The sequence below is a fragment of the Haemaphysalis longicornis genome, unplaced genomic scaffold, assembly GCF_048455015.1.
Source record: "Haemaphysalis longicornis isolate Haplotype H1 unplaced genomic scaffold, Haemaphysalis longicornis Haplotype H1 scaffold_14, whole genome shotgun sequence".
NCBI classification, from domain to species: Eukaryota; Metazoa; Arthropoda; class Arachnida; order Ixodida; family Ixodidae; genus Haemaphysalis; species Haemaphysalis longicornis.
In genome coordinates, this window is record NW_027526245.1 from 31,814,098 (window position 1) to 31,839,637 (window position 25,540).

At 49.6% G+C, this 25,540-nt stretch overlaps 1 protein-coding gene across 1 annotated transcript in view; it reads right to left on the reverse strand.

Moving 5' to 3' along the window:
• LOC144165228 (scoloptoxin SSD20-like) overlaps positions 1–19,535 on the reverse strand; it is a 36,349-nt gene extending 16,814 nt beyond the window's left edge. Inside the window, exon 1 of the mRNA XM_077695346.1 lies at positions 19,422–19,535. Coding sequence (XP_077551472.1) covers positions 19,422–19,517 — 96 coding nt within the window. The 5' untranslated portion in view covers positions 19,518–19,535. The remainder of the gene's footprint in view (positions 1–19,421) is intronic.
• Positions 19,536–25,540: the final 6,005 nt, after the last annotated feature.

A 25,540-nucleotide genomic window follows, 5' to 3' on the forward strand; every position in this document is an offset into this window, starting at 1 on the left:
ATGTAATGACTATGAAGTCTACGACGTGTCTTTTAGCGATCACTGTTTGGTTACTGTTTCGTTAGGGAAAAAATCAAGATTTAAGTCAAATTTTAACTGGTCCCTCTGGAAAATGAATGTAAAACTGCTTGACGATAACATTTTTACTAAAAACGTTAAAAATTTCTTTGAAAGTAAGTACGGGCTGGGATGTAACAGCAGTAGCGAAGCCTGGGAAAATTTTAAACAAAACATAAAAATGATGGCTCTAGAACGATCCAGCGACATGAAGAGGAATGAAAGACAAAAAGAGGCAGGCCTGCGTAGCAACCTTAAACAGCTGGTACAAGAGGAGGCCAAAGAACCTGGAAAGTTTATAGAGGAGATAAGAAACACGAAACGGGCCCTTGAGGCACTGGACGTTGAAAAATTTAAAGGGGCAACCGTAAGGGCACGTGCCGAAAAAATGGTAGCCGGTGAACAACCCACGAAGGGTGCTCTGGCTGACGAAAAATGATATGCGCGTCAAAATGATATCGTACAAATTGAAAGAGGGGGCATTGTGACACAAAACAAGGATGAGATAGCTCTTGCTTTAACAGTGTACTATCGCGATCTTTTTGCAATGCGAAATCCGAAAGATATGGGTTTTGAAACACAGTTCTTACATTGCTTGCCGCAGTTGGAAAGTGAGGAGACCAAAATTTTGAACAAAAATATAATGTTATACGAAATCGAAGAAGCCATAAATGAGTTGAATAGTGGAAAATCACCCGGGCCTGGCGGCATTGGCGCAGCATTTTACAAGGAGTTCAAATCCGAAATGGCGGTACTACTACACGGTGTTTTTTCAGAATCTTATGAGCGTGGGAGTTTGCCGCCGTCGTGTGCAAGTGCCCATACGGTGCTTATTCCGAAGGGGGAGGACCCCGAACAGCTGATTAAAGTTACTGCTTATAGGCCTATCACGCTCACCAACACCGACTACAAGATTCTAATGAAAGTGCTTGCGAAAAGAATGCAAAGTGTCATCAAATCATTAATCGGGCCACACCAAACATGTGGTATCAAAGGAAGAACTATTTTTACGAACATTCATGCTGCACGGTGCGTAATTGAGCACTGCGACGCTGACTTTAGAAAGGTAGCCATGATACATTAGAAAGGTAGCCATGATACATTGGAAAAGGCTTTTGACCGTGTGTGCCATGAAATACTGTTCAAAATACTCGAGTATGTAAAATTAGGCTCTGTAATTAAAGATGGAGTTAAAATGCCCTACGGCAACTGCAATACTAGAATCATTGTTAATAAATAGTTAACGGATAAGATATGCATTCAAACGTCAGTACGGCAGGGGTGCCCACTGAGCCCGTTACTTTTCTCCCTGTACCTAGAGCCCTTGTGTGCAAAGATAATTGCGAGTAGCGGCGTGCGTGGTTTTTGCCTCCAGTCGTGTGGAGGCAAAACCACAAAAAGCGCTTAACTACAGACTTAATAGATTCTTGTTTTCCGGAACCAATGTACCTAAGATATCGTTACAGTTCCGGACGCGATGTTTTAAAACGTGTAAAGAAAATGTCTTTGCAAGGAGCAGTAAAAACGTTTTCTTTAAGCTCCACACGGACACCCTGGTAGTAATGACATAGGAAGAGCAAAGGGGTCACACTGTTTTTTGTGCCAGAAGCCAGAAACTGTGGAGCACGTTTTCCTAGATTGCTGGGACGCTGTCTTTTTTTTGGGACGTACTTCAAAGGACTATCAAAAAGGACTTGCCATTGACAGCTGAAGGGCACCGTTATCTTTCTGTGATATCTGACGGTATTCCATATGACCTGCTTTTTTTCTTTACGGTTTACACTCTGGCGTAGCAGAATGGACGTTCGTCACAATGACGCTGAAGCGCATTCTGTAAATAGTTATTTTGTTGAACATGTTTGTAGTCTTCGTGAAGTGCTGAACAATGATGATTGTGACGAAGACTTATTGAGTTTGTAAAATGAGTTGAGTGCATTGAAAGTACATAAACATGTAAATGCCAGCGAAACGTTTGGGTACTGTTCTTGATTTTCTCAACCTCAAAGGTTGATTTTGTAATGAGTGTTGTGAACACATGCATTAACGAAAAAAAAAGGAGGCGTGGTGTAGTGGTAGCGCGTCGGATCCTTTGAGTACTTTTGCGGGCGTCGGTGCTTCGATCCCTGCTGGTGGACGACTTTTTTTTTTCTGCGACTCTCGGCAGTTCGTCCTTGGGGAGTATCGGAATGGGCCAACCGGGTGGCGGACTAACCGTTCGTCCCCTCACATTTAATCCCCAAAGGACTAATGATTGTGGCAAAGGCCGTTAGTCCCCCAAAGGACGAACTTTTAGTCCTTTTTGCCTAAGAGTGTGGCCGTCCCTAGGAAAGAGTTTTGAATCTTCCGACACAGCACATACATGCAATATGTGGTCCCTCTACCTCACCACATGCATAACCTTAGCATTGCACAAGGCAGGCATTCATGCACACTGCGAGGAACCACCGTGGGTTCGAGCTAACTGAGCACGCTCACGTTACTGAAGCGCCGTCGCGCCAACTCAACACCGCCTCTATTGGGCAGGTGGAGTAGGGGCGAGAAAGGAATATACCCAGGGTACGGAGGGAAGACACTTATTTCCCACCAGTGTCCCATTTACATTATTAACAGTACAAATACGTACTTCCCTTGAGGTGAACGGGACAATGGGGCGCCACGCGCAAGTGTGCGCGTCGTCGGCGCAGAGCCACTGGGCTCTTCGGTCAGGGCAAAATCCGGGGTGCGGCGCACATTGTGCGCGCGCATCGCCGTGCTGGCCAGATTGGCTTTCAGCAGCTGGGAGACGGGGCCCATTCGCTCACAGGCGCGTACCGCACGGCGTGATCGTCGAGTAGTAGGGACGGCCTTACTGTGTGCAAACGTAGGGACAACAGGAGCAGCCTAAGGCACGGGCCGGCAGCCGGAAGGGCTGGTGGGCTCTCGCCGGCGCAACAGAGTTGCAGCCGGCTGGTAAAGAAAGCGTCACATACCTTCGGCGAACGCCTTCGGAGTCCTTGACGCGTCTCCCCAGAACGGACCCCAGTGCAGGGCGCGCGTTCGCGTCCCGGCGAGAGGGGGAGTTCGGAAATCGTTCAAACGGGTTAATGAGGTAAGGTTAGCTCCACTACCAGGGCGGAGCACCTGCTGCGCGACAGTGTTTTATCGCCGCAACGGTCGATGCAGTGGCTGCAGCCTTCAGCTCAGGCAGGAGTATGAGAAGTCGGCTCGGCTCTACACAGTGGCGCCGAGACAAGTCGGCATTTCCAGGAGAGAGGGGAAAAGCGCCGCGAAACGGCACAAACCTATAGCGATCGCGCAATTGCTCGGGAGCTGCAGGATCCCCACAAATATTGGCCACAAATATTGCTGGAGATGCACGCGGTTAAGTCAGGTTTATGGAGCGAAAGCTCGGTTTTCAGACCAGAGAGGGTAGAGAACCCGCACACAATTGCACGGCAAGACAAAACGCAGGCGCTGTTCGGTGCAGTGCTGCGCTGTAGGGAATCTTGGTGTTCAAAGCGCTCTCAACACACGGACGAAGAAAGAAAAAAGGCGGCACGGCGCTAACTCGCCACTCTTGGTTGAATGATAAAACACACACAAATACTGACTATGCCTCACGTGGTGCATCCATCTCGCGCAAGACAAAAAAAAATTAGCAGTGGCTTAGCTAGGCTATGCCAGGATATAGGTAGCGTGAGCTAAGGTTCAACAATCCAATCCAATCCGATCCGGTTTAGTCCAGTCCAGTCCAATCCAATACGGTCCAGTCCAGCCCAGTCTCTGCTCCTCGCGCATGCGCAGCACGGCTCTCCAGGAGCCACGCGAAACGGTTATCATGCGGCTCCGCCGCAGCGTCAGACTTGGCTACTGCGCAACGGATGCGCACAGGTTGGCACGCGCCGGCGCCAGTGCGTCTGCCGCGGCTACGACGTCGCTCCTTTGGAATGCGCAGACCGGCGAATGTGCAGACGCAATTTTATACACACCCGTACTCCAACTGGTTTAAATCCACTCTAATTCAATACAATCAGTCCAATTTATTCCAATCCGAATCCAATCCAGGCCAATGCTCATCGCGCTTGCGCAGTACGGCCCTTCAGGGTCCACGCGAAACTGGTCGACCTCGGCCAGTGTAGCTTACGCTCCAAAAATCGGTCACCATCCCACCCTGCGAAAGTGGATGTCCAGCACAGCTGTTGTAAACCACTAGAAATGGTGCTGGAGGAGGGTATGAAATGTTTCTCGTCGTCTCGGCGGGCCTGTCGCTTGCGCTCGGCAAGTGTCACTAAATAAGGGCACGGAGTTACGGCAAGCTATTCTCGTATTGCTCCGTGGCGCCACCATGATCATTGTTCAGTTCGCATTACGTGACATTCTTTACAATGCAACTGTTCATGGGCACCGCCATTTTGTTGTCCATACGTTTTAGTGGGTCACCTTTGGTAGGCCTACATCTTTTCCTACCTGGGGTCCTATTCTCGACGCTATAAATTCACAGTGAATTCCCCCTGTTTTCGCGTAAGCACAACGTAAGCTATCAGTGACGTATTGCACGCATTGGAGAAGAGATTTAGAGTGCCGCCTCTAGCGACGCCAACGAGAAACTGAATAGAGGGGAAACAAAGCAGACAACACAGGCTTCTTCACATGGCCGAAGGCGTACCTTATATTTCTGGAGAACGATATTTACCGATTTATCCGATTCTAGGGAGCATTTTGAGTATATGTTGGTCTGAAAGAATTACTCCAACGGTACACATTTCCCGAGAAGATTTTTCTCGCTGTTTTACAGCGTTTTGTCCGAACTAAAACCCCATTTACCTAACATTCAGCCGTCCCTCTACGAGAGCTGCTGCACTCCGTCATTCTTACCATGGCCATGAGAATCCGTACAACTGCTGCACGAGTAAAGTTGCCAAAAGAAGAAACAGAGGAGCGAAGTCACCAATGTTGTTTAGTTCGCGGCGTTCGAATGAAATTCCAGTTTGGTATGAAACTGCAATCGCGTCGGTGTACTGGTTCCCCGACAGGGGCTGTGTCCCCCACTGAACACAGTCCCACCCAGTAGACGCTGAAGGCGGCAGAGTTATACCTTCACAGGCTTTTGCAGAATATACATGTGCAAATACGCGCAACACTGACCTGGTTATATACGCATGACATGACATGACAAAGACTTTATTAAATCGCCTGCAGTAGGCACCCCTGTCCGGGATACCTAGACGCGGCCTAACGTCGGTCCTGTCTGGACCCTCTACTCGTCAGGGTCCTCGCTACTCGCCCCCAGGCTGGTCGCCATTACCCCGAGGTGGCTGACGCCCCGCAGCTTTCGCTCGGTCGCTGTCTTTCGAGGGCCTCCAGGATCTGCTGGACGGCCAGGAGTTAGTGTTCCTTGTTATAGCTCGGCGCCACGTCTTGAAGCCACGGCGGGATCAGAGTCTCTGTTTCTTATTCTGCTGGTCTTGCTGCACAATCCCACAGGATATAGATCATAGTGGCCCGAGCACTGCGGAACACCTTACACGTGTCGTCCCGATACTGTTCTGGGCATATGTGCTTCATTACGACCGGAGTCACTAACGAGCAAGTCTGCAGCTGTCTAAATAGTGCTGCCTGCTCCCTGGTAAGATCAGAGTGCTGCCGTGCAATTACTCGTCTGTTCATCCGATAATACTTTGTCATTTCGTGAAACGTGCCCATCCTGTCTTTAGTTTCCGCCCACAGCTCTGCAGACAGGCTCGTTTCTGCTGCGCGGCCAGATTATTCTCGCGCAACAGAGTTCGCGGTCTCCTTATGGTTGCCCGCAAGTCAGACACATCTGTCCCCACGTGGGCGGGGAACCACTTCACTGTTACTTTTCTGTTTGTAAAATCCGACGCGGTCAGCACCCGCACTGCTCCACGACACAGCCTGCCCCTGGCGAAGTTCCTCGCGGCTCATTTTGAGTCACAGAGGACTGTATTGGTGTTTGGGTCCGCTTTGGCCAATGCTATGGCTACCTCTTCAGCACTCTGCGTCTCACATATTGTGACGGGGAAGGTATTGTATTAACCAAAGGTATGACGCGGATGACGCTTTCAATTTACTCATGTGCAAGGACTGCACAACCGTGCAATCAGTCATCAAGGAATGTCGCCGGTTTGAGCAGGCAAAAGGACGTCGCCTGACTACTAATTTTACCCGACTTCCAAACACCGCTCCAACGTCGTCGTGCGAGGATCGTTGTCTTTCCGAACATCGACCTCCGGAGACTGACATGAGCCCAGCTACGACGGGAAGTCTGACCAGGCTTATCAGACGAGAGCTCGAGGCTATGGCCCCCACGACGCTTCCCCAATCGGAAACGTGCCTTCCGTCCATCCCTCTGATCCAAGCGGTCGTTCGGGAAGAGGTAGCCAAGCTCGCCTTTCAGCCGGTTTGCGCTGTGCGAGGCCGAGGCGTTCACGCGCCTCACCTTTCCTCGAGCTACGGCGGCCGCAATGAATACCAACCGTCTACCTATCGTAGCCGCTACCTTTCGGAATGGAGGACACCCGATGACAAGCCGATTTGCTTCCACTGCCGCCGAGTCGGGCATGTTGCACGGTACTGCCAGAGGCGTTCACCATTCTCATTCCGGCAAGACCTTTCCAGCTACACGCACCCTGATCAGGTGCCTCGTCGCTTTACTCCACCGCCTCCGCCGCAACCAGTAGACGTCAACGCTAAGTTCCGCCGGTACAGCCGATCGCCACCGTCCCAGCGCCGTCAGTCCCGTTCGCCACAGCCGCCCCGGCGTCCACTCTCGCCGACGCCGTATAACAACTCCCGTTCTGAAAACTAAATGATGCAGCTCTCAGAGGTGATGCTGCATGTCCGACGACCACCGAAAATCCTCTGTTGACGCTTTGTACACGGAAAACTTTACTGAAGATTCAAGTTGACGATGTTGCCGTTACTGCCTTGATTGACACGGGTGCACATATGTCGATTATGAACTCGGAGCTTCGCCACCGCCTTCGCAAGGTGCTTACGGCCCCCACTTCACGTGTTGTACGAGTCGCTGATGGAAGTACGCCCACTATCGCAGGGATGTGTGCAGCGCGTGTTACTATAGCTGGCCGACAAACCGTCATGTTGTTTACTGTGCTAGACCAATGCACTGACGACGTTATCCTTGGCCTCGATTTCCTCGCGGACCACTCAGCATTCATCGATTGTTCGGCTGGAGTCCTTCACCTAGAGCTGCCTTCTTATCACGGCCACGACGACGTCCGCAGGCAGCACTTCTGTTCCTCAGCAGACGTTCGTTTACAGCCCCTAGCAACTACACTCGTGTCCTTGCAACTGTCCCCCCTTGTCCCTGATGGTGATTACCTCGCTTCGCCTCTTGCTGACGTACTCTTTGCGCGTAATGTGATGACGCCGCACGCTGTCGTAACGGTTTTAGATGGTCGCGTCCGACTGCCGTTCACCAATTTTGGCTATACACCGCAGGTTATCCCAAAGGGAATGTCACTAGCTACACTATGTACAATTTCACAGTGCGAAATGAATGCATTAGCCGATGTCACTGGCCTAGACTGTCAGCGCGAGGCCAAGCCCACTTCACCTCTGCCGCTCGATCTCGAACCCATGATAGCCTCTGATCTGCCAACTGCACACGCTAGGCAACTTCGTGATTTATTGTCATCGTTTAGAGACATTTTTGACCGTGACGATCGCCCTCAGGGACAGGCCACTGCTGTTGATGTTTTCCGACGAGCAGGACTACTGCTGAATTCCAAGAAGTGCCGCTTCGGGCGACGCGAGCTCACAGTACTCGGCCGTCTAGTTGACGCCACTGGAGTCCGCCCCGACCCTGAAAAGGTTCGGGCTGTCAGAGAGTTCCCTCAACCTCGCTCGCCCAAAGACGTCCGAAGCTTCGTCGGCTTCTGTTCCTACTTTCGCCGCTTCATTAGAAATTTCGCGACTATCGCCCAGCCACTAACTGATCTCCTTCGCAAGAACGCTACCTTCTCGTGGGGCCCAGAACAAACCGAAGCCTTCCAAACGCTAACATACTCACTGCTTCTCCCATTCTGGGACATTTCGACCCGGCGGCACCCACTGAAGTCTGTACAGATGCGAGTGGACACGGCATTGGCGCTGTTTTAGCGCAACGACAAGCAAACGGCGATCGAGTCATTGCTTACTCCAGCCGTCTTCTCTCGTCATCAGAGCGGAACTACGCTATCACGGAGCGCGAATGTCTTGCTCTTGTATGGGCCGTAGGAAAATTCCGTCCCTACCTCTAAGGGAGGCCGTTCACAGTTGTCACCGACCACCACGCCCTTTGCTGGCTCTCCTCCTTAAAGGACCCCACGGGCCGCTTGGGGCGTTGGGCTTTGACCTTACAAGAATACTGCTTTACTGTCTCCTACAAATCTGGTCGTACACACCAAGATGCGGACTGCTTGTCCCGGCATCCCGTCGATCCACCTGGTTCCTCTGCCCAGGACGCCGACGCCTGTGTTCTGGCTATTTCTGATTTGATTCGTATTGAGGATGAACAGCGTCGTGACAACACCTTACGAGCGATCATAGACAATCTGCGCTCATCTGCACACGATCCTTCGCTGCAGGCGCGACCTAGTACAAGATGGGGTGCTTTACCGCCGCAACTTTCGCCCTGACGGCCCTGCTTTGCTCCTGGTTGTTCCGCAACACCTTAGAAGGTCCGTGCTCCATCAACTGCACGATGCACCCACTGCAGGCCACCTAGGTCTGACACGCACCTATGACCGCGTCAGGCGGCGCTTCTTCTGGCCTGGCCTATATAGGTCGATTCGACGCTACGTCAGTGCTTGTGACGCTTGCCAGCGACGGAAAAGGTTAACAACGGCACCGGCTGGTCCCTTACAGTCCCTCGACGTGCCGAGCGAACCGTTCTACCGTGTAGGGATGGACCTCCTTGGTCCCTTCCCTTTCTCAACCTCCGGGAACAAGTGGATTGCCGTGGCAACGGACTCTGCTACCCGTTTTGCTATTACGCGGGCGCTACCTACAAGTTGTGCGGCTGATGTCGCTGACTTCCTCCTTCCCGACGTCATTTTACACCACGGTGCTCCACGTCAACTTCTCACGGACTGGGGACGATACTTTTTATCCAAAGTGGTCGCTGATCTCCTTCGTGTGAGTTCCACGACACACAAGCTCACTACTTCTTACCATCCCCAAACCAATGGACTTACGGAACGTTTTAACCGCACCCTTACGGACATGCTGTCTATGTATGTCTCCGCGGATCACAAAGATTGGGACTTGACGTTGCCGTATGTGACTTTTGCGTACAACTCCTCGCGCCACGATACGGCTGGTTTTTCACCCTTTTATCTCCTCTATGGACGTGAGCCCGCTTTGCCGCTTGACACCTTGATGCCCTCATCGATCACTCCACCGACCGAATATGCATTCGACGCTATTTCTCGAGCAACTCTACCCGTGAGGTCGCCCGCGCCCGCCTTTCGGCCTCCCAGGTTTCGCAGAAAACACGTTATGACCTTAAGCACCGCAACGTCTATTATCCTCCTGGAACGCTTGTATTGTTATGGTCTCCTTCTCGCCGCGTGGGCCTCTCTGAAAAGCTTCTTCCGCCTTATCATGGCCCTTACAAGGTCCTCCGGCAGGTCACCGATGTGACGTATGAGATCAGTCCTGTTGCAGAGTCCACATCGTCTTCCACGCCGAAGACCGACATCGTGCATGTACTGCGGCTGAAGCCCTACAATTCTCCCAGCTTGGACGCAACACCTTAATCAGCACCGAGTCGGTGCTTTCCCGGCCGGGGGGCTATGTGACGGGGATGTTCGGCTATGTGCTGAGCCGACGGGTATGCGTCAGTGTCTGTGCTGGAGAGAGGGTCTGATGAGAGCTCAGCAGCTAGAAGAGGAAGTCGACGACGATCGCTCTCGACTTGGTTCGTGCGTGAATCTGGACACTCTGCTCTGGCTCCCCCTTGTAAATACCTTTGGTTAATACAATACCTTCCCCGTAACAATATTTAACGCTCGTTGGAGAAACTGTCTCCGGTTACGGCGTCGATCACCACTACAGTGAAGGCTTCCCGGTTACGCTACTCCGCTGCATCGACGTATCGGGTGCCAGGTGCGTTGGCGTGTTGCTCGATCATGGCTTTGGCTCTCGCCTTTCTCCTCTCCTCGTTGCGGATAGGGTCCATGTTCCTGGGAATGGGTTGTACCCGCGTCCATCTCCTGATGTTAGCCGGTATGTCCTCTTGTCTGTTGAGTGGTCTACCGCTCGTTCCGGGCAAGAGTCCAAGCTTGGCTAAGATAGCTCGGCCGGTCTTGGATCCCTTTAGCCTCTCCATCTGGGCGGCTCGCTGCGCTTCGCTGATTTCCTCGAGCTTGTTGTGCACGCCGAGGTTTATCAGCTTCTCGGTGCTTGCGCCGTCGGGAAGACCGAGGGCTGCTCTGTATGCTTTGCGTATAGCTCCATTGAGACGATTGCTTTCCGCCGCTTTCCAGTGCTGGTAGGAAGCGAAATACGTTATATGGCTAACATAAAAAGATTGGATCAGCCGTATCAGACTGTCCTCCCGCATGCCGGCTTTCCTGTTGGCCACCCGCTTTATGGGGCGACCTGCCGCTGTGACTTTGGTTACGAGTCGGTGGACCATCTCCCCGTTGGTGCGATTCTTTTCGATTTGAAAGCCCAGAACTCGGATCTTCCTGACTTCAGGAATATCTTGTCCGTTGCCGGTTCGTACCACGATTCTGTTGTTGACTGTGTTGTACTCGGCCGTCTTGAATTTCCATCTCGGTGAAACCACCAGGAGCTCCGATTTGCTTGGCGAGCAGATAAGTCCCGGTATTTTCAGCTAGTCTTCGATGGGATCGACTGCTTGCTGTAGTGCTGACTCGATGTGTCCGTCGCCGCCGCCTGGAACCCATAGCATTATATCGTCGGCGTATATGGTGTGCCGTTCGCCCGCTAGCGACTCGAGGGGGCGAGCGACCCCAATCATGATGAGGGTGAAGAGCAACGGCGAGATAACCGAGCCTCGTGGAGTCCCGACGCTGCCGAGCTTCTTCTCCTCGAGGATTTCGTCACCTGCTTTGATCTTTGTCGTGCACCCCGTTAGGAAGTATCTAACGTAGTTGTACGCCCGGGCTCCCATGTTCAGAGCGCAGACTTGGGCTAGAATTGCCGAGTGCTTCAATTTATCGAAGGCACTTTGCTAGTCCAGCCCCAGTATTCCCTTGTTGTCCTTGGTCCTGGTCTCGTCGTCCAGGATCTCGGTATTTAGTTGGAGCATCGCGTCCTGCGTGCTCAGCTTGCCCCTGAATCCGATCATGGAGTCGGGATACAGGTCATTGTCCTCGAGGTATTCCTACCATCTGTACATCAGAACGTGCTCCAGCACTTTGCCGACACACCAAGTCAGAGATATGGGACGGAGGTTCTCGATACCCGACGGATTCCCTGGCTTTGGTATTAGGATAGTCTTGGCTGTCTTCCAGGTATAGGGTAGCTTGCCCTCCCTCCAACACTTGTTGAAGAGAGCCGTCAAGCTTGCGATCGCAGCTTCGTTGAGGTGCTTGAGTGCCTTGTTCGTAACCTTGTCTGGACCGGCTGCGGATCGGCAGTTCAGCTCGTGTACCGCCGTCCGTACCTCCCATGTCTCGATGTCTCTGTCCAGGTTCGCGTTCACCATGCCCCAGTAGTCTGGATGCGTTTCCTCTGGGTTTTCCGGTAGATACTTGTGATTGATTTGTTTGTGCATCTTCTCCTTTCCCAGTTCCCGCAACTCTTTTTTAGGGTCTTGTTAAGACTGTCTCTCTGGTGGGAATTTGTCTTTGTTTCGTCCAGTAGGTGGCGGAGCACGGCCCACGTCTTTCGTACGTGTAATTGGCCGTCGGCTGCGCTACACATCTCGTTCCACTGCTGTCGGCAGAGCAATCGGCAGTGTTTCTGGATGGCGTAATTTATCTCGGCCACCTTCTTTTGTAGTCTCCGGTTGGTGCGTTGTTTCTGCCATCTCTTGTGGATGGAAGTCTTTGACTACAGCATGTGTGCTAGGTGGCTGTCCATCTTTACAATTTCCTCATCCGTTTTAATTTCCTTGGTTGCTGCTGTGACGTTTTCCATGATGTTGTTAGAGCACCCGTCCACGTCCTGTATCTCTTCCTCTTCGCCCGGTAATAGGGTCCTGTAGAGGTCCCTGTCTGTGAGCTTGTGGATGTGCTTCTCGCCCGATTTTCCTTTAAGCGGTAACGTCACCTCGATTATTAAGTGGTCGCTGCCTAGGTTGTGGCATTCGTTGATCCAAGATGGGGTTCGACCGCCTTGTGATATTCTAACGAAGGTAAGGTATGGCGTGGTGTCTCGACACGTTGAATTGCCGGTCCGCGTCGGGTACGTTAGGTCTGTTATGAGTGCAAGTCCCTCTTCCGTAGCATCGGTTAGAAGACTGTTTCCCTTGGTGTTGTTTGGGATGTAGCCACATGCTTGGTTGTGTGCGTTGAAGTGCCCGCATATGATGAGGTTGTCGTCCCTGCCGGCAGTTCTGCAAGCCTTATGGAGGAGTGCCTTGAATTTCTGCCTGTGGTGACTCGGACTTCTGTAGATGTTATGATAAAAGTGCTCTGTTTCTGCTTCTGTCTGGTGATACCTTCGATCATCGTGTGTTCGATCAGTGATTTCTTTAGTCCTCCCCTTTCCTCGTACTTCAGTCCCTTCCTTACTAGGGTGCACACGCCGCGTCCCTTGCTGTTGGCAACTCGGCTGGGCGGGCTGGCGTAGGTCTTGTACCCTGGGAGGTGGGTCTCCTGAATCAGAATGATGTCAGGCTTCATGGTGTCGAATGTACTGTTGTAGGACTGACTTCTTACTTGGAAAACCGTGGCAGTTCTATTGTCAGACCACGAGGCTGTTAGTCTTTACTGTGCTGGTTGTGCTGCGGTCCATGTTGGGTTGCTCATGTTTAGCTCTTCCCTGAGTTGTTGTAATGCTGCCGCCATGCTCTGTTGCACGGCGGCTGGTATACACACTGTTGTATTGCTGCCGCCACGCTCTGCTGCACTGCTGCCGCCACGCTCTGCTGTACAGCTGCTGCGATGTTCTCTTGCATCGATTCCGTTTGGCTCTGAAGCGCCTTTTCCAGTCTTCCGAACCGTGCTGCTTGTTGAGCCTCGTTCTGTGTCATGCGTGTTGTTACCTTCTCTATATTGTCTTCCGTTCTGTCCATTCTGTCGGCGAGCTTGCGCTCCTTGAGGAGCTCGAGAGCTCTCCTCTTTGGCGCCGGCTCTGAGGTTGCTGATGGTTTCGCCGCTGGCTCGCTATTGTATGCGGTCGCTGGAGCCGCTTGCAGTATCTGTGGCACTTGCTGTTGTTGGCTAAAGCTCTTCATTAGTTCCATGGTCTTTGTTAGCTTCCGTTCAAAATTTTCAATGGTTTTGCGTTGTTGCGCATTCTCCCTGCTTAGCCTCTCTATTGTTTCCTGTAATGCCCTGTATGCTTCCCTTTCCACGCCTTGTCCGGACTTCCCGCTGGTCGGGGTGTTCCGTCCTCTCGACGTGGTTGGCTGTGGCTCTGCTTTCCTCTTCCCGTTGTCCTGGGCTATTTGGCTCCAGCTGACTCTATCTTTGGACTTGGATCGTCCCCGGCTCACGTCCCGGATAATGCTGCCGCTTGCTAACCTTTCCGTTTTACGGCTTAGCGAGCGGGGCACGCGCTCAAGGCTTTTAGCTCTTCCGTTGTTCCCCAAAGCTGGGAAGCTACTTGGCGCGAAATTTTCCTGTTCTTGCCTACGTCTTTCCTCCTCAGCTTCCTTTCTTGCCCATCCCCTTTGGTGATCACGTACGGCGTCTCGTACTTGTTCGTGCATGGCTTGCTTCCGGTGGGGTGCATGCCGTTGCATAGCTTACACCTCGGGTTGCAGACCTCCACGTGTCCTTCTTTCGGATTCTTCATTCCGCAGTCGAAACACACTCGTACATTTGGTGCTGGACATACGTTTCTTGTGCAGCCTACTTCTCCACAGATTGTTCAGAAATCAAAGTGTTTGCGATACAGACTGCATTTCATTACACCCGATCCGTAGAAGACAACGTTCGGTACCTTGTCGCCTTCGAAGGTAACGATGACCGTGGTTGTAGTTCTAATTCGTCTAGCGCCCGTTACTGTTGGATTCTTTTCCGTTATGATCCTTTCCATTATGTCTTCTTGCGTGTGTTGTATTGGTACTCCTCGGATTACTTCTTTCGTCATGCAATCGGTGGCTGTTGCGTATGCCCCTACCTCGTGTTTGTGTCCTCCGATCATGATCTCTTTAATAGTAGAGTACTTGCATTCTCTTGAAGAGTCCGGGGTACTCACAATTACAATGTTTTGCTCGTTGTTGGGTATAAAGGTGTCTTTCGCCACTTCTGCTTTGTTGGTGCCGGCCGCTGCTGCGATCGCCTGCTCGATGATCGCGATGGGTGTCTTCGCAATGCACAGTCCGCCTCGAGGGCGCACGACCACTTTGTTGCCCTCCTTCGGCAACACGTTGGGCATCCTTGCTGCCATCGTTGCCGCTGCTGCTGCTTTCCTTGTGAATGTATTCGTGTCCGACCGCGTCTGGGGCGAAGTGCTCTGCGCTCGTTCCTCCATGGGCTTTTTAATGCGGGTGACTACCTGCCAGCCCACCTTTTTCACGTAATCCTCTCTCGTCACTTCCTCTCCGGTAACCTCAATGCACATCCGGACCGATTCGTCTACCATCGAGATCGATGACTCCTCGGGCGACGAGGCCGTTTCCATCGCATCAGCCATGCTTCTATATACGCATTAAAAGCTCCGCTAAGTCGTTTAGGAGAGGGGAACAAAAAGAGCAGTGACCTCCCGCATTTGTGTGTTTGTATTGATTCCGACCAGCCAATAAGCGCAGAGTGCTGGGGAAAGAATATAGGGGGGTAGGAGAGGAGGCGGCCAGATTCTCCCTTCGTATCGTTCCCTGCCTCAACGTCAACTTGTCTTCCTTTGTAGGCATTTATTTTCAGAGAGCCACGGGTCGCGTGATTGTTTAGACCAATGAGTGTTGGTGTCGCGGCGACAGCTTCTGTTTGAAACGTACCGGTTTTCTCGACGTGCTAAGGCTGCGCGGGAAATGTACGCTTATCGCTCGTTGACTTATACTCCGGCTACACTAGGGTCCGAATGTCATTTCAACCAAATGTCATTTGGCTCAAATTGGGGGGCTTCGAATGCCATTCAGAATCCACCGTGCTACACTACAATTTCGATGGCATTTGAAAGCTTTCACAATTGCTCGCTCTGCTGTACTGGCGCTGTTGTCGCCCCTTTCCGTCTTCGTACAATAATACAACAATCAAATATAGAAGCAGTCTAAGGAAGTAAAATGACATCAAATTAAAAGAGGCACCAGTTTTGACTCTAATGTGGCGGCTGTGTACGTAGTTTTTTATTGCAACTGACCAACTGGTTTTGAGAGTACGAAAATTAAATATGTTGATTTCATATTTTAAGTAAATGTACAGTAAACAAAATTCCACAAACAAAAATATTTTGTTTGTTTTACGTATGGAAGTATTATATTTTTTATTGCCGATCAAAGACGCTGCGTGCGAGAGTTCTAGAAATAGTATTTGAAATCCCAAATGCCGAAATGCCTCTCTCGGTGCTCATTTGGCTCGAATGTCATTTGAGCCGAATGGCATATGAAAACCTAGTGTAGCAGCACAACTTGGCATTTGAGTCAAATGACATTTGGTTTAAATGACATTCGGACGCTAGTGTAGCAGGGGTATTAGCTCGCCTGAGACGGTGTGCAGTGTGTCCCTAGAGTTATGAAACTCTATGGTGTGCCCATTTCGTGGTTTGCCTTCAATTACCTGTGCTTGTTCCATCACTGTCTGCGTGTCAGCTCGCCCGTCTTATATGCGCTGCCGGCTCTCCGTGCGACAACGTCTAATGACCATTGGATACCGATTCACACAACAAAGTGTGTCGTACGTGTAGCACTGCCTATTTTGGGCGGATTATGGGTCGTCCGCGCTGGGAGCGTGTTTTGCGTTGCTACCTGTCCTGACTGTTGCGCAACAGGTGCAAAATTAAAAAGAAATCGTTCTGTCTTATTGTACTATGCTCGTTTTTTTTTGTTCGTTCGCAGAGCCGTATCCTGGCATTTTTTCATCAGCGCTTTCATCTTGGAAACATCAGCTTGTTTTAACGGTGGCCATATTTATATAGCACAGCGAAGAATGAAACAACAAATTATGGAGGTGGGGAAGAGAAGTTAAAAGGTTCAAATATAAAGATGGGGGCTCACAGTGAAGTTTACAGTAAAGTTGTAAACGCTTCAGAATTCCCGTCAGCTGTCGATAGGGGCCGTCCACAGGGGGAGCCTGGTTGCGGAAAACGAATGCGCTTGTTTTAGCGAAGATAACCCCATAACAAACTATATAATGACTAATTTAGAATTAATTCTAAGAAACCTATGCGTTTGTGTCGTCTTTGATCTGATAGTAGTCATTATCCACAACTAAACATAGTTATTCATCCATTCAGTTTCGCTGATTCTCCATTTTGACAGCAGTAGTTAGGTCTAATCCATACTGTGAGTGCGGTAGCGCTGTGACTGCCTTCACTTTATTTCCCTCCATGTTCTGCACGCTGGTTTCTTCGTGTGCGGAAGATGTGAATCAACGGCCCCTGAAGCTGGCCTGCAATACGACAAAAAATCCGAGAGACGCAATGCCAACAACAATAATATCGACAATATCGACACGACAATAATATCGTCTTCGGTCCTCAAGTACGTAGTGCGTCTCACTTTCACCGTGCACTGACGCTTAATCTCGATACCCGAAACCAAATATGAAGACTACAACCAAAGGGGCAGAAATGGCTGCATCAAGCACGCACTAAAAATTGGCCTCATGGTATTCGTACTCGGCTGCATCGTGAGTTCCAATGTGGCATCGCTCACAATCTGCTGAAATCTTTTTGTTCGTGGGACGTGACTATTCGTACTCGACGCATTGCATATCGAACGCAACGAACGCAGTGGTTTCTGTGCATACTTTTGTATCACTGCGCTGGGAGCAGAAGGGAATGTCGCGAAAAACTGCCCGGTGTTCTTTATTAGTGTACTAAGAAAAACATTGGAGCAGCTTGCACTAGTGGTGCAATCTGGAGAAGCAGCAGGGCTGGAAAGCCCTCTCCCTGCTTCGAATACCTGGCTGTTGCACCTCAACGGATTTCCGCACTTGCCGCTGGAAGTTCTCCATGACTGAAAGGCTCGGATCGTTCTGTCCGCAGCCTTTCCCATTATTCCCAAAGTGGACCACGGTAGAACCCGCGGCAAGCGGCTTCGAGAACTCGACGTCTGTGCTCCCCACTTCCGGCACGAACGCACGTGAACTGGCGAGTGGAAGGGCACGATAGAGACCACGCCACGGACGCTAGGCAGAGTGTTCTCAAAGGTCGAGCTGGTCGACGCCGAGCGCTCCTCGGGACGCGCGCGCTCAGCTGCACTCGGTATTGTTATAGCAAAGCTTTACCAATCCCGTTCAGCGGTTTCGCCGTCGCGGAGGATACGACCTTCATTTGACCGCAGCTGCGCCGCAACCCTTGGCAACGCATCACGTGACCCGCCGAGCCGCGTTCCCTGGCCGCTGCTGCTGCCGGCGTGGCGCATGCGCTCTCCGCAGCTGCTTCGCGCCTGACCCCGTGACTCGCTGCGAGAATGCGAGTCGGGACCGTCGTCTTTTCCCGAAGCATTGCTTCTGACCCCTCCCTAGGGTATCACCCGGCGAGCTGGTTCACTGGAGAGGGTCCGGAATGCCGAGCGCGCAAACCTAGCGTCGGCGACTGAGGAAAAGCGGGTTGTTTGACTCGGAAAACCCCGGAAGCGGGACCACAACCGCAGACAAAGGCAGACTGTAAAATAAGAGGAAGATGAAGGCCAAGGGCCGCAACGTCCCGGTGATGCGGTGGTGCTCTATTTAGAAAATGGCGATGTGTGAAAGACGAGGCAACTCGTGCGAGAGCTGTTCACACGACGACGGGCACCAAAGATGATTGTCTCATCAGTGCATCGATGATGATTATAAAATTTCAACACCGACTTTTGACAAATAGTCTTTAGGCGAAGCTTTCTACGCTACAGTGATTGCGTTTCTAGTCCACCTCAAAACCTGCTGCCGCAAAGCAAACCTCCACCTGTAAAGCTTACTCTAGCTCACATACACTCTTTCACAGGTGAAACCTACTTTAGTTTTCGTATCGACACAGAAATCCCTCACGAAAAAGCTTCGCGTTCAACCATCGCCGGGGTTAGACGAAGGGGTGCATAATTTGTTGTATAATTACAGCTAAATAAAAGGTTAACCAAGGGAAACAAAGACTTAAGCAAGCTAAGCCAAGCTCTCACTTCGCATATCCAGGATTAGCTGAGCTAAACCGCAGCCTTTTTTTTTGCGAACTGCTCACGTGGCGCAAGCCTGGCCGACTCCGGGCGCTCCTCATGAGGCGCATGCTGACGTGCGAGCGGTGTATTTTCTTGCCTTTGTTTTCTGGTAAGGCTATACGGAAGAACTGAATTTAAAAAAACACTGCGATAAGCGTGGCGCATTAGGGGGAAACGAGGCGGAATTATTCCCGAACGAGTGACGTACTGTTGCGATACCCAATCAGGCACGCATATAGAATGGCGACATCAATTTGATGCTGCTGCAGTCTTGGCCTCGCCGCCACTGCAGCCCCAGTGACTCGGGCGTGTTTTGATGCGTCGCGTAACTACTTGTACGTGTTGGTGTACGAGTGGAAAATAGTGTACGAAACGAAGCGACAGAAGAGGATTTACGTATATATGCGAGCAAGGTATTTCGAGGCTGAACAACAAACGACGGCGCAAATATTCTACGCCGCTGTGTGAGCGAAGGTAGTTTTGAGACAAAGGGCGATAGCAAAGTGCGGTTCCCAGGTTGCACAGGTGCTGCCCGTAAACGGCGTGCAAAAGCGCCTAGTGGCGGTAACTAGAGTTCCTCTATGGGTGCTACAACGGTACCATACATTGTAACACGTACAAGCCTGGACGACGCCGGGCGCTCCTCGTAAAACGCGCTCTCACGTGCGCGGTGAGCGGGGGGAGTAGAGTGACTATGGCTCGGGGTTTCTCGATGAAGCCGCACATCTACATTACGGCCAGAAACAACAGCTCCGCTGTTAAAAATGCCATAGCTCACCTAACGCGCACACCAGGTCTGTTGAAAGAATTCATGATACTATCGATTCAAATCACCCGGCACATGTATGCTCGTTTCAAGGTGGTACAAGCCACGAGTCTCCCGCCCCTGATTCCCTGTTCCTTACAAAGCAGAACCGTTCGTGCTTACATTATCGGTGAAGTTCTCGTGCTTGACGACGTTGTCCGGAATCAGCTGATTGTGCAGGCGACCGGCGTCTATGGCCTGCTTGAGCGTGTGGTTCATCCACAGCGACCTGATCAGAACCTGCGAATTGCAAACGCCATTGCAAGGAACTCGCTTCAGGGGGCGAACGTTTCTGCGTGCCGAACTTATTCTTCGCGTTCTTACCGCAATCGAAGTAGCAGTTCTAGTCTTGGTGAAGTTTTCGTAAATGCGCCATATTCCTTTACGAACGCACTTGATCGGTTACGTACGCGCAGAGCAAAGCGAAGTGTGGTTCAACGCCCAAGATAAGAACCAATTACGGCTTTCAAAATTTACAGCGCCTAATTCCTATCCCTAATGAACACTTTAATGTACTAATCAATCCTTAATGAACTAATGAGCAAAGACTTAATGAACACAACTGATCAGTGCCAACCTTTTTTTCTTTCACGAAAGCATTGACTGGGTTTTCTGCTCAATGCTTACTGCCTATCCGTCTTTTGCTCTGCATCTTCGTTTTTACACTCCCTAGGAGCTATACCTACCACATGTATGATTGTGCATGTGTGTTCTTATCGTAATTATGCTTCTTTCTGTTTCACCGACATGAAGAGTGCATGGGGTCAAGGACCCAGTCTGGTGCGGTTTGGCAACTTTTGTTCGTGGTCTCTTAGTTTCCTTTACTTAGGAAACTTAGGAAACCTTGCATATACAAAAGAAGGTATTTGTTTATTTCCATCATCGTCCCTATTACCATTAAACTCAGTTTATGTCCACTGCAGGACGAACGCCTCTCCCGAAGTGAGGGGTTTCAGGATTCAAGGCGGCACAACAGCACTTTCTGGCGCCTTTAACAGAACAGTCAGAACGGCACTGCGGAACGCGGAGCTCCGGAACTCCGAAGGGCTCCGGAACGCGGAATAGAAGAGGTGGAGGCCGGCGTTGACCTTGGGCAAAATATCCTATAGCCTTACTTCCGGCCTCCAAAGAAAAAAATTATCAGTGGCTTAGCTCGGCTATGCAAGGATAAACGTAGCGTGAGCTCAAACTCAGCTGGTCATTCTTAGGTTTCCTGGTTGTCTAGGATTAGCTGATTACCATGCTTACTGCTGCTAAAAGGATTTACAATCCAATCCAATCCAATTTATTTCAATTCAATCCAATCCAGTCGCGGCGGCGACGGCTCAGGCGCGCCAGCTGTGCGCCGTGAGTCGTCGCTTCTCCTCGCGCATGCGCAGCACGGCTCTCCAGGAGCCACGAGAAACTGCTCAACCTCGGCCAGTGTAGCTCACGCTACAAAAGGCGCTGTCCCAACGGACGTGTTGCGAGCACACCACGCGTCCCTGCGGCAGCCGACGCGAGATGCGGCACGCTGTCTTTCGCACTGGCGACGCCAGACCCGTAACCCTGACAGCACTGCGTCCGCGTGCTTGCAGCCATATAGTTTCATACTAATATACACTAGAGGGGACACTGGCGCTAGTGTCTATGCGAGCCACCGATCATCTGCTTCAACCCCCATGAGGGCGGCCATGCCTGATTGACGTGTGATTTTCGAACTTGGCTTGACCCAGCCGTCATCTTGACCTGACGCAACATAATTTTTTAAATGAAAAAGCTATAACAAATGTTTATTAGTGCATAAATTATTAGTCGTGTAAACTACTTGTAATCTATTTTAATTTGAAATCGAGGTTTAGAAGTTCAGTTCAGTTCAGTTTATTGTAATCGATAACAAAGGTACAGTGCATGGTGATTGATATTACAGAAAGGGGTCCCGAAGTGCGGCACTGCGGTGGGACCTCTTGTAAATGAACAGTATGACAATATAACGTTCAAGCAATCGCAACAGAAGGAACTTAAAAAAGAATTTATGCGAAGACAAAAAAGTGCAAAGACAAAAGAGGCAAAAAAAATGGCGAGAATTAGAAAAGAAAAAAAAAGTGAGCATAAAAAAAAAGATCAAAGTCGTGCGAACTAATCAAGTGAGAAGTGCGGGTCTTCGAGGATAAATTTAAGAATTGATTGTTTGTAAGATGAGCGACTTAACTGATTTTTGGCATTAATGGTTTTAATAATTTAATGGTGGCAAATTCAACTGTCTGTTTACCATAGTTTGTTCTAACTTTTGGGAGTAAGAAATTATGTTGTGCTGCAAATCGCGTTATGTTGTGGTTAGTCAGATCAGTTCTACCGATTATAAAAAGCACACTCTTATCATTAACAAATCTATGGGCGGTCATTCCAAGATTATATAAAATAAGTTTATCCAACGGGAGGAGATCTAGGTGCTGATATAAAGAAGTGACATGGGAGTTGAAAGAGCTAAATGTCATGATCGAATGGCTTGGTTTTGAATGCGCTTCGAAGGAATTAAATGAATATCGTAAGTTAAACCCCACGATGAAATGCAATAGTTCATATGGCTGTAAATAAAAGCATAGTAAAGCGTTAGAAGCGTAGGCAGGCGGAAGTAATTTCTTGCATTAATTAATACCCTGATCCCATAAGCCATCTTATTTTTTAGTGAGTTTATGTGGTTAATAAATTTTAAGGAGCTGTCAAGTTCAACCCCCAAAAAATGAGCATTGATCAGACGGTGGGATAACATCAGAGTTAATGTAAACAGGAGCAAAAGAAGTTAGAGTCTTCAAACGAGATGAAAATACGACAAATTTAGTTTTGGAAGGATTGATTAATAAACCATTCCTCTGAGACCATGAGCAAATGTTACTAATATCGATGTTGAGGTTTGTAGTAAGAATCTCAATAGATGAGTGTGACGTGTAGATGGTGGTGTCATCAGCATAGAGTAGACAATTAGACAATTTTAGGCAGGTAGGAAGGTCATTGATGTACAATAAAAATAAAAGAGGGCCGAGAATGGAACCTTTCGGAACGCCCAAGTTAGTGGTTTTAGTGTCAGAAAGTGTACCAGAAATATTAATAATTTGTTCACGATTAAATAAGAAACTTCGTAATAGTTGCAGCGGCGGTGTTGTTTAAAAAGACGTGTTGTTTAATAAGCAGTGTTGTTTAATAAGACAGGAAGGGATTTGTAAACTGCATACACCGCCGAGTTTCGCGGAGCCGGGAATTCGGCGGTGAATACTTTTTTTTTTGTATGGGAGTCGGGGATGGCGTGCGGCCTCGGAACGGACGCTGTACTGCGTTTATTTCGTTGTGGAAGACTACTAGTACATAGGTGAGCGACGAGTCATATAACCCCGAGTACGTGCAGACTGTTGTTGTTCATTTCCACTCATACGTGTAACTGTTGTCGCCTTACCCGACGTGCGGTCGGCATACTGACAAAATCGTGAAAGGACGCTGAGTAACAGCTGATCGTTTACTTTGGAGCCTTAAACAAGCCATAATGGCCAACTCGAACGCACGCGCCCCCGCTGTTTGTCGCTAACATTTTAACGATATTTTGTTGACCTAATTGTTAATCGCCTTCTTTCGTAGTAGCACTACATTCGTGTATTCTTGTATGCATGTCATGATTCCACTGTAGACCCGTTTCTGTGAGCAATGTTTAATTTTTTATGTTGAGAGCGGCAATCGTAGGAAGCAGAGTATCTTATCAGGCCACACAGCAGAAACATATTCCTACTTCACTCATGGTAACAGTCCAGAAGACGGCCTCTGCTGGCTAAGAGAGGCAGGAAGGCAGGTCGTTAAAACTGGAGCGGTGCGCTACAATTTAGGAAGCTCTCAATTTTGTGAAAATTCCCGCGTAGAATGTTTTCATTGGACGACCAATAGCGCGCACTGACATATCTAAGCACCGTGGGTGTACATTGCACGCCCACAACACTGCGTCATGCGATAACTGATCATGATCTGCTTAAAGACAGTGCCAACGAGGTCTCACGCCCAGATGCAGCCAGGTACGCGTGTGAAATTGAAGGCCTACTGTTTTTTGTGTGTGTGTGTGTGTGCAACCCATAGAAGCGTGCCGAAGCGAAGAAACAGTTTGAAATTATGTGCGAAGGTGTCAAAGCAGCGTACATGTTGCTGACCAGACGGTACTTGCCTAAATAGCAACTAAATAGTGCATCTGCGCTATCGTTTCCATAATACACAAGCTGCCTTCATGCATTACTTGTTCCGAAGCTGTTTCGCAATAAGTTCAAAACATTTACCCTTTTTCTGTAGTGCTTGTTTAGTCTTAAATAATCCAACTCTTAAAGTCATGTCTTGTTAAAGCACGACCTTTGAAAACGTTGTTGGGTTCTTGTGAGTTTAGTGGATGTGTCTTCTCTTTGGTTTAAATAAAAACTTCAACATCAACATGGCAGCAAGCAACTGATCGTAACTGTGTGTGTTTATAAAAAAGCCAGAGCCATTGAACACCTTGTGTTGCTGGAACCCTTTGTGTTGGTAAGCATGTTAGTGTGCTGGATTTTAAGAGAACATAATTGCGCTCTAAACATCTGTACAAAAGCCTTGCAAAGCCTAACGCAGTGCCATTCATTTCGCTACAGGTACCAGCTCTGTCAACAGTGCAAGGAGTGGACCAGCAGGCCACACAAGAAGCTGCACCAGGCATACAACCAGTTTCTAAGTGGTTGGATCAGCAGCGCAAGATGGGGCAAGCATGCCGCCAGCCTGTGAAAAACACCACAATGCTAGCAAGGACCACCCGCAAAAAAAGCAAAAGGGTTTTGGAAGTGGTTGACGGCAGCCTACTATGTGCAAGTAGTAAAAATAATCGTGTGCATTCAGCTGCACACAATAAAGAGAAAAACAGCTGGTGGGGAGAGTGCCTCGCAGTGCCATCGAAGATGTTCTTTCAATCTTGAGTGTTAGGCACTCAGTATTCAAACTAATTTATCAAATGCTAGAACATTAGTTGTTCAAGACCATTCATTGTATGTATAAATATCTTGTAGCAGGGGCTTGACTTCGGTATCACCACATGATACCAATTCCATTTAGCTACTAGTAGCATGAACATTTGTTTGAAGACTTGGGGACGTGGTAATTGAACTGACAGAATGAAGAGGAATTCTTTTGCGTGGGGTTTGGCCCACTGTGTTCCATAAGCGGTATTCACAAGAGGGACTCTGCCGACGAGGAGAGGGGGGCTGAGGAGGAGGGAGAGCTCTACGTCCTCGCTGCTCACTTGAATCCACATTAAAGCCAGGTTCGATCGTTCACATTTTACAAACTGTTTTTCCAACTGCGCTGCCACCTCCAACAAGATATGGATGAAGGCGGGACGTATGGAATTGGCTTTCACCACGTGAACGTCACTTAAAATTGACATTATGCGTTGTGGCTGCGGGGTTTGTTTATGCATTTGTGATGTCTGTGCAAATAATGAATTGAAAAATGTTAAGCGATCCTCGTCCAGCTTGGGCTGGTAGTACGGCTGAAAAGATTCTGATCAGTAGGCTGCCTCGCCCAGTTCTGGCTCTTATCAAGTTGCAGATTGTATCCACCCACTGCTGTTTACTGGGGCTGTATATTGTCGTGCCGAGTGTGCGCTGTTTTGAGAACCTTGTTTTGTTCATTGATCAGATATTGTCGCCCTGTTTCTTTTGTGCTGGCAGATGCTGATTGAAACGCCTCTGCTCTACAGATATAAGCTTTTCCAGGGTCCCTTTCATGTAATCCTTTTGATGATGGTTGGATGTTTATGGCGCAAGGCCAACTAGGGCAAAGAGCGCCAAAACAATAGTCATATATGAGGGGTGAAACCTTAAACACTACGAACAGTCAGCAAAAACAAAAGTAAAATCACAAAACGACAATGAGCATGGCTGGTGTATAGGGCCAGGGAGTGATCACGCGTGGTATGAAATGAGGTCTAAAAATTGAACTTCTTCTAAATATTTAAAAACGCACTTGATAGAAAACATGGGATCATCAGAGAGGAAAAACGCTGGGTGTGGTGGGACGTGTAGTCTGTATAGCTGTGGGAAGTGTTTGCGTCGTGTTGTGTGAAGTGCCTTGCATGTGATTAGTATGTGCACCACGGATAGGGCATCTCCGCACCTGCTGCACTGGGGTCTAGAAGATCCCGTCAGCAGATACGAGTGCGTCGCATGGGTGTGCCCTATCCGCAGCCTACCCAAGGCGACTTCCGTGTG